The 11,313-nt window shown below is 56.7% G+C and overlaps 1 protein-coding gene across 3 annotated transcripts in view; it reads right to left on the bottom strand.

The window, feature by feature from the left end:
• The window catches only part of KLHL29 (kelch like family member 29), a 312,994-nt gene that overhangs the window by 3,812 nt on the left and 297,869 nt on the right, over positions 1–11,313 (bottom strand). For all 3 annotated transcript variants that reach the window (XM_086700103.1, XM_086700101.1, XM_086700102.1), the window contains 7 exons: positions 10,575–10,777; positions 9,593–9,852; positions 6,966–7,164; positions 6,640–6,822; positions 6,252–6,432; positions 954–1,147; positions 450–594 (listed from right to left, as the gene is read on the bottom strand). In XM_086700103.1, the coding sequence (XP_086556229.1) occupies positions 450–594; positions 954–1,147; positions 6,252–6,432; positions 6,640–6,822; positions 6,966–7,164; positions 9,593–9,852; positions 10,575–10,777 (1,365 nt within the window). The remainder of the gene's footprint in view (positions 1–449; positions 595–953; positions 1,148–6,251; positions 6,433–6,639; positions 6,823–6,965; positions 7,165–9,592; positions 9,853–10,574; positions 10,778–11,313) is intronic.

Raw genomic sequence — 11,313 nt, 5'->3', positions numbered from 1 at the left:
CTTGTACAGCTCCCTGGTTCAGAGCATTCCTTGAAAAGCCCCTTGTCCCATGTAGGGAATCGCACGGCTCTGGCCTGGCACCGCCTCCTGTCTGTGATGGATGTGCCAGGTGGTCCTGGGGGAGAGCTGTCTTCATAGCACCCAGGAGGTGTGGCCTCGAGGGACATGGGGCTGGTGCCTGTAGGAAGCCCTCCATTTCTGGCTTTGAGATGGGTCAGCTGGAGCCACAGGGTTGGGCCTGTGGGCCATGGGCTGCCCTTGGGTGCTTCCCATTCTGCCCTGGCACTAACATCCATACCTGCGGTTGGAGGGGGCTGCCTCTCTGGGCCTGGGAATTGCTTTGGTCATCGAATGGCGGGCAATTGCTGTTGTGCTCAAACCTCTCCCGTCGTCTCTCCCTCCCTGCCCTCCGCCTCCCCAACCCTAGCCGAGTTACTGCCGCCCCTCACCTGCAGAACTGGCGAGAGTGATTCATGTTTGGGCCTGCCTTAATGTTCCCTTTCTCAGGGTCGTAGATGGTGGTGGCTCTGGCATAAGCCCCGCCCAGGATGAAAACGAAGCCATTGAGGGTGACGGCGGGAGCGTACTTGTTGTCTGTGAGAAGAGCAGGGCTGGCAGGTCAGGGCATCTCTTCTTGGCCTCTCCCTCCCCACCCTTTCCTTTGCCAGCAGGCCCTCCAGAGGAAGGGCTCTGGAAGGACTTCCAGTGTCGCTGGTTAACCCCAGGACAAGGCCCGGGGCCAGCAGGCATCTGGCACACGGACTAGCTCACCCTCTGTCCAGGTAGTGGGATCAGCAGCTACACCTGGGCTGGGGGTTTGCCTCCCCCTCCCAGCCCCCAGCCATGGGTCTGCAGCCTTAGCTCGACCTCTGGGCTTAAGATATTGAGACAAATAAAACAGTGAGGTGGGGATGCTGCACTGGCCCCAGACTGAGGAGAAAGCTGGTTCTTACCAATCATTGGGGACTCGATAAAGCTCCATGTGTTGGTCTGTGGAACGTAAGACTGTAGGACGCCTGCGGCTCTGCCTGCCTCGTTCACACCACCAAACACGTAGATCTTGCCGCCACACACTGTGGCTGCTGCGGAGTGCACGGCCTTGGGCAGAGGGGCCACAGCCTCCCATTGATTGGTAATGGTATCGTACCTGTCGAGAGAGGAGAAAAAGAGCCCTGTGTCAAAGATGGGCCTTGCTCAGAGCAGGGGCGACAACCAAGGCAGTGGACATTGCCGGGGAGGGGCACCAGCATTTGCTTCCTGCCCTTGGCATCACTGGCAGAGCCTGAGATCACCTAGGTTCTGGCCCAAACTAGCCCTCTCAGCCTTCCTCCTGAACCCCAGTGGGCTCGCTCTTGCCTCTGTGCAGATTCTGGTCTCCATTCTTCTGCTCCCACAGAGCTCCCCAGCTTCTAGGCCCCTGTATCCCTTTCTATCCAGCTCGTTCCTACCCTTTTGTCTGACAGTTCTGCACTGAGCATCTCCCGTCTACCCAGGCTCTGGGCTGGAAGCTGGGGAAACAGTGGGCTGGACCAGGGAAGGACGAGAGGAGGTGGGAACAGGAGAGGTGACCTGACAGGGTTCAGTCATTAATTGATGTTGCCGTTAAGGAAGGTAGAGTCACCTAGGATGACTCAGGGTCTCTGGCTTGGGAAGTTGGATGGAGGGGGTGCTACCTGGGGGACAGGGAATCGAGGTTGGGGAGTTTGGAGGAGAGTGATGATTTCTGTTTTATTCATGGGGAGTTTAAGGCATCTGTGGGTAACAGACCGGGGATGTGCAGTGGGCCATTGGATATACGGATCTGTGGCCTAGATGTGCAGCCATGGGGTCGCTGTTGGCACAGAGCTGGAAACTGAAGGGAGAGGAGCTTACAGGGGCTGCGTAGGCAAGAGTAAGACTGAGGAACAGAGGGCACTCTGAGGAAATGCTGGCCTCTAAGAGGGGAGCTGAGGGGGTCCCCGGGGAAGTGGCGGCAGCACAGGGGGCACACAGCTCCACGGGTGGGGGGATATGGCAGGAGGTCAAAGAAGTCCCAGACGGGTTCCCGGCGCTCTCGTCGAGAGCTAGTTGTGAATCACGAAGTGAATGAGAGGGAGGCAGTAGACACGACGGGGAGACTTCTCTTGGATGAAACTTGGCTGGGAAAGGGGCAGAGAAGGTGGGACCTAAGAAGGCATATGGAGCTAAGAGATGGCTTTTGTCGGTGGTATGCTGAGAAGTGTTTAAAAACAAGCTTGCTAGGGGAAAAGAGTCCTGATATGTAAGCACTTGCTGATTTCTGTGATGTAAATCCTCTCATCTTGGCTGATTTCAAGCTACTGATGGCTCATGGCTGAATGTGGCATTGGGAAGAGGACACTGCCAGTCAGAATATCCACCATATACCCATATACAGACACAGTGGACATATCACCTCCAGAGCATAGACAGTGAAAAATATAGTTAAAAAAAAAAAAAGCAGTGATGAGTTTTGAGTATGGATTTCCTTTGTTTTTAATGTAACTTATTTAGTTCTAAGTTTATATGATTTGATTTTTAATAACACCTGTAGCTAACAACTGGCTTGCAGAATTCCTATAAAGGTAGTAGTCACCTCTTGGGAGCCAGTATGAACGAGCTACGGCATACCACGGGTTTTGTTTTAATTTTAGGGGGAAGGGCTTACTTGTGTTTATGTGCCGACAGGAAGGAGGCCAAATGGATAAGAAGAAGATTAAATATATATGAAAGAGAGGGGAGGGCTGATCAAAGGAGGCCCCTGGTGGGGAGATGCAAGTAGGGTCCAGAGTGGAGCGGGAAGTGGTGTCCGTGTGGGCGGGAGAGAGGAAGGCAAGGATGGCGTGAGCGTCAGTACATATGCAGAAGTGACGGCAGGGACACCAGAGAGTTGTTGATTGAGGGCTCCACCCTCTCTGTGAAGTAGGAGTCAGTGCCGGCAGGAGTATTGGAGTCTGTGGGCTCAGAGCCTTGATCGGGGAGGAGGAGACGAGAACCACACGCTCTTGAGAGCGAGAGAAACCGCTGACAGGACCCTGCAGCATGAAGGACCCAGTATTCGTTGGATGACTTCACTTTGTCATGGGGCCAATCTACTGGACGGTGGGATTTTCTCCACCAGTGTTCAGCCCCCGGGGGTAGGCGTGGAGAAGGGGACGAGTCAGGGCTGAACAGATCTGTGACACGTGTACTACAGGACAAAGTGGCAAAGTAAGAACACGGAGAAGCGATAGAGTGCGAGTACCGGACAAGGCAGGAACAAAAGTGACAGGAAGCAGCTGATGGGGAGAGATTGGGGATGGAGCAGATCAGCCAAGGAACTGGGGTATCTGAGGTCTTCCTGGACAGCTTGGATCTCAGTTCTCGGCGTCTCTGTCAATTGTTCCTAGAGGGCTGGTCTCACCAGCATTCACTCTGGACCTTCCACTTGGTGGCCCATCTACCGCTCACCACATGGCTCTTTCGCGTGTTCCGGACCCAAGGTGGGGCCTCCGCTGTGGGCTGGGTTTTTCCCAGCACACCTTTCCTGGGAAGCACACAGGGCCCACTTTTTCCCAGCAGCCTCCCTGGGACACGGGCCATAACACGGTCACAGCTTAGTGATCCAGAAGATGGCCTCTCTTAGCCGGTGCTCCTGGCTCTGAGACAGGGATGAGGGGACAGGGATGGGACGTCCAGCTCTGTGCCTGGGAAGACTCCGGGTTTGAGAAGCGGCTGAAGTACCTTACAGGGCAGCAGGCGCTGATTCAGTTAAGCCCCAGTCGAATGATATGTGGCTTAATAGGCAATGCAGTAAGTGTCTTTTTGGACAGTGTCAGAAGTTCAGATATCTGTTTTTTAAGCCAATATGGCAGAGATCCAAAGAGCTCCTGCAGAAGAGCTGGGTGACAGTGGAAGATTATGTGGCTGTCTTCAGGCTTTCGGTATAATGGCACATTCCGCCAAATGCGAATTTCCCGAGAGTTTGTTATTCCAGGTGGCTGATTGCCAAGCCACAAGCCCCTCCGTCAGCTCAATCTGTCAGCTTCCTGCTTGAGAAGGATATGCTAATGACATGCAAATGACCCTGTGGAGTGAGGCACTCTGCTATCATTTATCCGGTAACCACAGCTAGTGCAATATATTGCTATGAAGTATTAGACCCAGTTATTTATATAATGATATAATACAGGTTTGTCTATGGCACTGTTGTTTTAATCTATAATTATATAATCTTGCTCTATTCCTGTAATACAGTAATGTAATATAATTATAATGTACCATATATCTCATTCATTATCAATATAAGAGCAATTTGTACCATTAGCGCTTTCTGGGGAACAAAGCACCCTCGTGTCTGTCCCCATTACCCTGACCTTCTTGTCACCCTGAATTCTCATCGCCACCATGTGGCACAGAAATTCCTTGCCCAAAGGGGCTCCAGCTACGTTCCGTTCCTCAGGAAGCAGTGTGCGTCTCCTCTGCCTGTGTCCTCCACCCCATTGGTATGCATACCACCCAGAGGTCTACCAGAGGGCTGAGGAAGGGCTCCGGGCACCCTGTTGTCCTGGGGGGCTCCCCATCTCCTAAAGTTCCCGGGGTGGTTTGCTCACACTGTGCTCGAGCGGGCGGGTATTTCACAGTGGAACGAAGGCCCAGCCCCCAAGGGAAGGCCAGTACAGGCTGCTTCCAGGCCTTGGAGAATTGCTCTTGAGCCCAGGGGGAGCGGAGCCTGTCCCCCCTCTTCTTGCATTTGATCCTTGAACAAATCCCTGTATTTATCAACGAGTATAAGTTTGCAAAATGAGTAATCAGCATCTTAGGAGATTAAAAATAGCTGACAAAAGCAAGACAGGATGACAGGTCTAGCTCAGTTTACTCCTACATAGAAAATGTCTCCTTTTTCATGTGTTTATTATTGGATGACAAACGGTTGGGAGCTGGTGCTTCTGGAAGGCTTGGGACGTGATGGCCGTGCAGTGGGTCCCACTGAAGGCTGTCAGCATCAGGGGTGACCCGGGTTCAACAGCAGTATTAATATCCTCATAACCACACAGGGATTCCCCATTATCTCCAAATCAATATGACAATTAGATGTTGTTACTGAGCCATCTCTGGGCTCCACTTGGGGGAGTTAAAAGCCCACAGTGAATATCCAGAGCTCGTCTCACTCTGAAACTATCTTTGCTGTAACATTTGTCAAGTGTCCAATTAGCCACTGAGGGAAAAAATACAAATTGAGGGGTACGTGAGGGTCCACAGGCAGAAAGCTGCCACACGGGAAGATGTGCATTCTGTGACAGCTGATGACGTGGGCCAAGGGTGGTGGGCAAGCACGTGGGAAGGATGTGGAAGAAGAGCTCTGGGGACCGGAGCTGTGACCTCCTGGGCCGGTCCTTGGGGAGCAGCTCAGTCTGACTTGGGGCTCTCTGGGCACTTTTTTCTCACAGAGCAGGACTGCACTGAGGCCTCCCCTGTTTGCTGCTGACTCATGAGCCTTCCTGAGCTCTTTCTGTGGCTTCTCCCCACAGTGTCCGTCCTCTGCAAGGATGGGCTCCAGCTCAAAGGAAAAGATGGTCTTTGCACCCCGCGAAGTGCCCACCTCCAGCCTACGCCCCTTCTGCCTCCGCCTGATCCCTACACTACGCGTGGCCAGTTTTAAATGGGCCTCAGTGAGGAAGCCAGCCTGGGATTTCCAGCAGAGGGCAGGCTTACACGCATGGCTCTCCGGCCCATTACTTTGTATTCTAGAGAATTCCAGATGGTTGGCCAGACCTGCATGCAGTGACTGTTCCCCGTGTGGCAAGCAGGTTTCCTGGGATGTGTGGGAAAGAGGGAGGAAGGGGCTCCCTGGTGTGGAACCTCCCGCTCGGCAGGGACCTGGAGTCACAGCCACTGACGTGGCACACATTTGGGCCATTGCTTGCAGCTTTGCCCCATGTCTCAGCGCCGCTCTGGGCTGGGACTTCCAGTGCCAGTGCGCCTCCTAGCTGCCCGGTCAGGCCAGCCGCGCCCATCCTGTGCCTTTGCACCAACCACTATGCCTCCAGCTTGTCTGACCCCTGAATGGGACAAGAGTGCCCCATCTCAGCGGCTGGGCCAGCCGTCATCATTCCTGCTTCCCTCTCACCACCCTCGGTCCTCTCCCTTTGCCGTGTTTGAAGAGCCTGGGACTATTGCCCTCTAAATGTCCCGTCTCCAGTCGGCCTCGGCTGGGTTGGTGCCGGGGTGGAGGAGCAAAGTGATTTTAGCTTTCGTGACTGTGGCCTCATTACCTCTCCACGTGGTCCACGTTGCCCGCTACGCCAAGTCCCCCGAGGGTGTAAATCTTCCCATCGTAGACAAGGCTGTTGTGCCGGCAGCGGGGGACCGTCATTCTGGAGACGAGGTTCCAGTTATCGAGCAGGGACATGTAGCACCAGACATCGGCCAGCGTCACCCCTGATTCCATCCCACCTGTGAGCAGTACGGGAGGTCCAGAGAGCGGGCAGGGAGTGAGGCGGGGCCCACGGCCAGGCAGGCCCGGCCCCCGGGGCAGGAAGAGAAAACTTCACCTGCAAAGTAGAGGCTTCCGGGCCTCAGCTTTCCTTAGCCCTGGTGTGGGGAGGGGAGCCCTTAGGAAGTCCCTGCCTGGTCCCCAAGCCAGCCCTGGGGGGGCCTCACCTGAGAGGTAGATGTTGTCCCCGGCACTCACTACGCTGAAGAACTCTCGGTCATAGAAGGGCAGTGAGGCGAGGGGGTACCACTTGTTGTTCTGTGGGTTCCAGCACGTGACGGCCACCAGTGAGCGCTGGGTCATCCCCACCATCTGACGGCCCCCAACCAAGACGATGACCTCAGCCACACCTGCAGGGATACAGATGCACGGCCTTTGGACACATCCCCACGCTGTTAGCCTCTGCGCCTGGTGCCTCTGGAGGGGACCACCCAGAGTGGGGCTGACCCTATGGCACCTGCATTTGGGGAGTTCGGGGCATGTCCCTCGGTACCTGCGGAGAGGCGGGGCCGGGTTCGGGGTGTCTGCATCTCCTGGCGGGCGTGGGGCAGCATGTGGTAGCGTTTGGCCTCGTTGACCAGGTCCCGACACGCTTCTGACGACTTGATCAGCTCCTCGTTGTCAACCACGTTGAGCAGATAGCTGGGGTGGATGAAGGGGAGGCGGACCACGGCCAGGAGCTCTGCGGCATACTGCAGGGTGGGGGAGACACGGGATCGACCGAGGTTACACGGACGGAGCCACCCCTGCCGAGTTGGATTGGGGAGACAGGAAGGAGGGGTGTGGTACTGTACAGGGGGCACTCCAGTGTGTATTTGGCTTGAGAGTGTAGACACTGCTCAGCCCAGCCTAGACGGTGAGAGCGGGGGCTCCCACCAGCCGGAGGAGAGGAACGGGGGAGGTGGGTGTGCCGCGGCTGACCCTGGGGCGAACCGTCCGTCTGCCTCTTCGGCACCTCGTTCCTGCCTCCGCCCAGCTCACGGGCGTCTGCTTCACCCCAGGCTGCGGGGGGGGGGGGGGCTGAAACGAGCATCCTGATCCCTGGTGAGGCGCACGTGGGGCAGGAAGTCAAAAACAGGTGCGACGGCCCGGGAAGGCTGACGGTGATCGTGAAGCTTGCCAGTCACCCCCGTCAGAACCTGCGTCTCCCCAGTGCCAACAAACCCCTTCAGCGGCACCTGGCCCCTGGCCCCTCTCACCTGCATTGAATGCATTGAAGGCTTTTCGTGGACTGACTCAAATCCCTCTTGCCTGGCAAACCTTTTGCACACTGCTCAGCTTTAGTTTCATCCAACAAATCATTGGTGACCCTCCTTATTGGGGGTGCAAAGCCCAGGAAGACCTGGTGTCTGACTTTCAGGTGTACACAGTAAAATGGGGGGGGGGAGGATCCATTACATAAAAGGCACTAGTGGGGCTCCAGGGAGGAGTACAGTTAGGGGGTCTGGGAGTGTGGGAGTGGATGACGCCTGAGCTGGGTGTGGAAGGATCGCAGATTTCTGAGGCCTCAGGCAGAGAGGAGGGAGGACGCCAAAAGCACACACAGAGGCATGGGAAGGGTGGGGAGATCGGCGCACGTGGGGAATTCTCTGGAGCTTATTCTTGTCAGGTGCAAACAGTCTTTGTTGCGGTGGGTGTGGAGGCCCCACCGCAACAAAGTGGGGGCCAGAGCCTGACCACCCCTATGCCTCCCTTGCCAAGGCCCGAGTGGTGTTTCCTGCAGAGTCGATGACGAGCTCACGGGGGCTTTAAACAAAGAAATCAAACGATCCAACGTGTCCTTTAGGAAGACCGCTCGCTCAGGCGGCAGGGTCAGAATGAGTTTGGAGTGGGGAAGACTGGAGCAGGGCAACCGCGTGGGAGACGACTGCAGTGATGCTGGTGAGATCTGGGTCCTGAATGGGGAGAGAAAGTCGGTCCTCTCCTGAGGGAGCGAGGAGACGAAGCGACAGCAGCGTGTGGCCCCATGGATGTGGAAGGTGTGGGAGGTATCCAGCCTTCTGTTTTGGGTAATGGGTGGAATGGAAGGAAGCAACACAAGAAGGTGTGTAGCTTTGGGGGTTTACGAATTAGAGGGGCTTGAGGGACATTGGCCACAGGTGTGCAGTAGACACTCGGAGGTCTGGGCTGGAGACAGATTTGGGGGCCTTAGTGCATTGGGCAGTCTCTATTACAGCTGCCCAACCTGACGGCCTTCTCCAGAAATGAATCTTGCCCCCTCCCCATCCGACCAGAGCACGCCCTTCTCCTGGGCTCAGGGGCTGGGCCAGGGAGGAGGGCCCCGTGCTACCGATGCCGGCGCCTGGCCCACCCCTCCCTCCCTTGTGTCGCTTCCCGCTCCACACGCAGTGAAGTTCCCTTGTCTTCTATCACTCAGCTGCCTCAGGGTGTTGTGGGCCCTGGCCTCCTGTGCTGCTTTCCAGGTGGACTCTGAGCTCTCCTGAGAACTACCTGTGTCCATACTAACTCCTGGGGGTGGGGGGTGCTCAGATGTGAGAACCAAGGCAGTCCCATTCTGAGCAAGGCCTTCAGCACGTGCTTTCTGGCCCAAAGATCCTGTTGGGTTGTGATCGAATTCTGATTCCGGGGATCCTGGAATCCTTCCGGGGACCTGCCCTCCTCTCCTTCTGCCCTGGACCCTGGCTCCGATTTCCCCAGCTGTCCCCTCCGAGGGACTTCCCTCCTGTGATGTGTGCAGTGGATTCCCATCTCCGGCGTGGTTTCTGTTTGGTCCAGGTGCCCTCCACCCTCTCCATAACCGGAGCATTGGGGGAAGGGTCTCCTCCTGCCCGGTCTGAGCTCACAGGGGCCCTGGGGCACCAGCTTTACCCTGTACGGCCCTGCAGCCGCTCGTTGGCTTGAGTCTCCTTCAGGTGGGACACAGCCCTTCCAACCCTCTGGCAGCTGACCCCTCATCTCTCATCCCTCCCTTTGCTTCTCTGCTGCCCACAGTGGCAGTCCCAGCCTCCCCCTGCCCGGGCCTCGGGGCTCCTGTACACCCTGCGGATGGTCTGACCAGGCCGTCCTGCCTCTTCCACCTTCCTGCACCCTTGCTCCAGACGCCATCCCTGCACTATGCCCCTGACACAGGGAGAAGGGGTGGGTGGGGTGGGGGACTACCTGTGCACGGGCCACGGGGTCCTTCTTGATCCACTTGATGACGGTCTCATATACTAGTTCCTCGGCCTTTGTGTTGAGGCTGTCATTGGAGATGTAGGCGATGAAGTCGTCCTTGGAGATGCTGAGGATCTCCTCCTGGGCCGCCACCTCAGGGAAGATCTGCAGCGCAAAGGCCTTGGCCATGTGGTAGAGCTCGCTGCACTGCATGGCCTCAGCCATGGCCAGGACCCCCAGGCAGTTGCTGGCCGTCAGCTGCTTCTCTGGGGGCAAGAGCACAGGACCACTGACCACATGGCCCTGGAAGGGTGGCCCTCCATTCCTATCGCCTGACACTCTGGATCCCTCTCCAAGTCCATGTCCTTGTGACCTGCCTTTAGCAGCCAGGGTCCCCACAGGACCATTTTCGGTATCCCTGGAGCTGTGGGTGTACCTTCCGGGGTTTCCTCTGCCCTGTCACATGCTTCCTGTCCTGGGACCTCCCTCTGCTCCCGCAGGTCCCAGCAGAAGGACCGAGAGCGTGAGGTATGGAGTGTCAGTACCAGGCTTGGAGGCATCCTCACTGCCTGTGAGCCTTAGAGCTTGGGCCTGGGCTGGGGGCAAGGGCCACGCTGAGGCTTCCAGTGTCTTCTATAACTGTGACAGGCTCCCATTTTAGAATCACACCAGCAGTAACACCACTCATATGCCCATCTGCCACTTCCCATGGGCCTCAGCCTCACCCAACCTGGCCTCTAGACCGGGCATCAGTCTGGCCGGCTCTCCCGAGATCTGGCTACCGGCGATTCTAGCCTGGACGCGTCCAGGTCTGTGCCAAGGCGTGCAGTTATCTGAATTTTCATCTTCAAGCTGCCTTGTGAAATCCAGCTCCACCCTGAGGTGGACACACAGCCTTTCCCTCTGAATCCTCACTGCTTACAAATTTTTTGCTCACCCGTGCTATTCCCTCCAGGTGACCCATGCGCTCCCCACCCCCCAGGCTCACCGAGAAAGGACACACAGACTTTGCAGAAGGTGTGGAACTGGAACTTGCTGGCGGCCTCCAGCAGCGTCTTGGCATTGGCCGAGTCGATGACCAGGGAGCCCGTGTAGACAAACTCCAGGAGCAGTTCAAGGACATCGGCCTGCAGGTTGGACAGGACGAGCTCCAGCTTCTCCCGGCCACACTGGCTGCCATCTTGCACCGACCTAGGCACAGAGACCAGGGTGTTCTTACCTGCCACCCCGCGGCCACAGCGCCGCCTCCTCACAGGGCTAGATCTCCCTGCACGCCTCAGTCACGCCCTTCATTTTAGGACTCAAGGGACACGGCAATGACACGCCTGAACCTAACGACCTTACACGGGATCTGAAAGAGAAGAGTCTGACCAGAGACGCCCAAAAGAACAGAAAACCCTGCTTATCACTACTTGGCATGTCCATGCAAAAAAAGATGCAAATCAAAAAGCATGAGCTGTGGATGGGGACGAGGACCAGGACTGGCCTCAAAGGGAAACAATACGATTCCGCCCCACTGCCGGCTCCGGCTCCGGGCGTCCCGGCCAAACAAGGCCGGCGGGTCCGGGGCCCGGCCGCCTCCAGTGGGAGAGCCCCTGGTGTGACTGAGGCCCCCAACCGGCCGTGAACACAGCCGATCCTGAGCCGTCCCTCGATCGCCCCAAGCTGTCCCGGAACCCTGACTCCAACCCCACCTATTTCCAAAAACATATTGTTTCCTTTTTTAG

Source organism: Puma concolor, chromosome A3, assembly GCF_028749965.1.
Source record: "Puma concolor isolate L17-30 chromosome A3, mPumCon1.1.hap2, whole genome shotgun sequence".
Lineage (NCBI taxonomy): Eukaryota > Metazoa > Chordata > Mammalia > Carnivora > Felidae > Puma > Puma concolor.
Note: the sequence above shows the minus strand (reverse complement) of the source record. Positions and strands in the feature narration are given on the sequence as shown.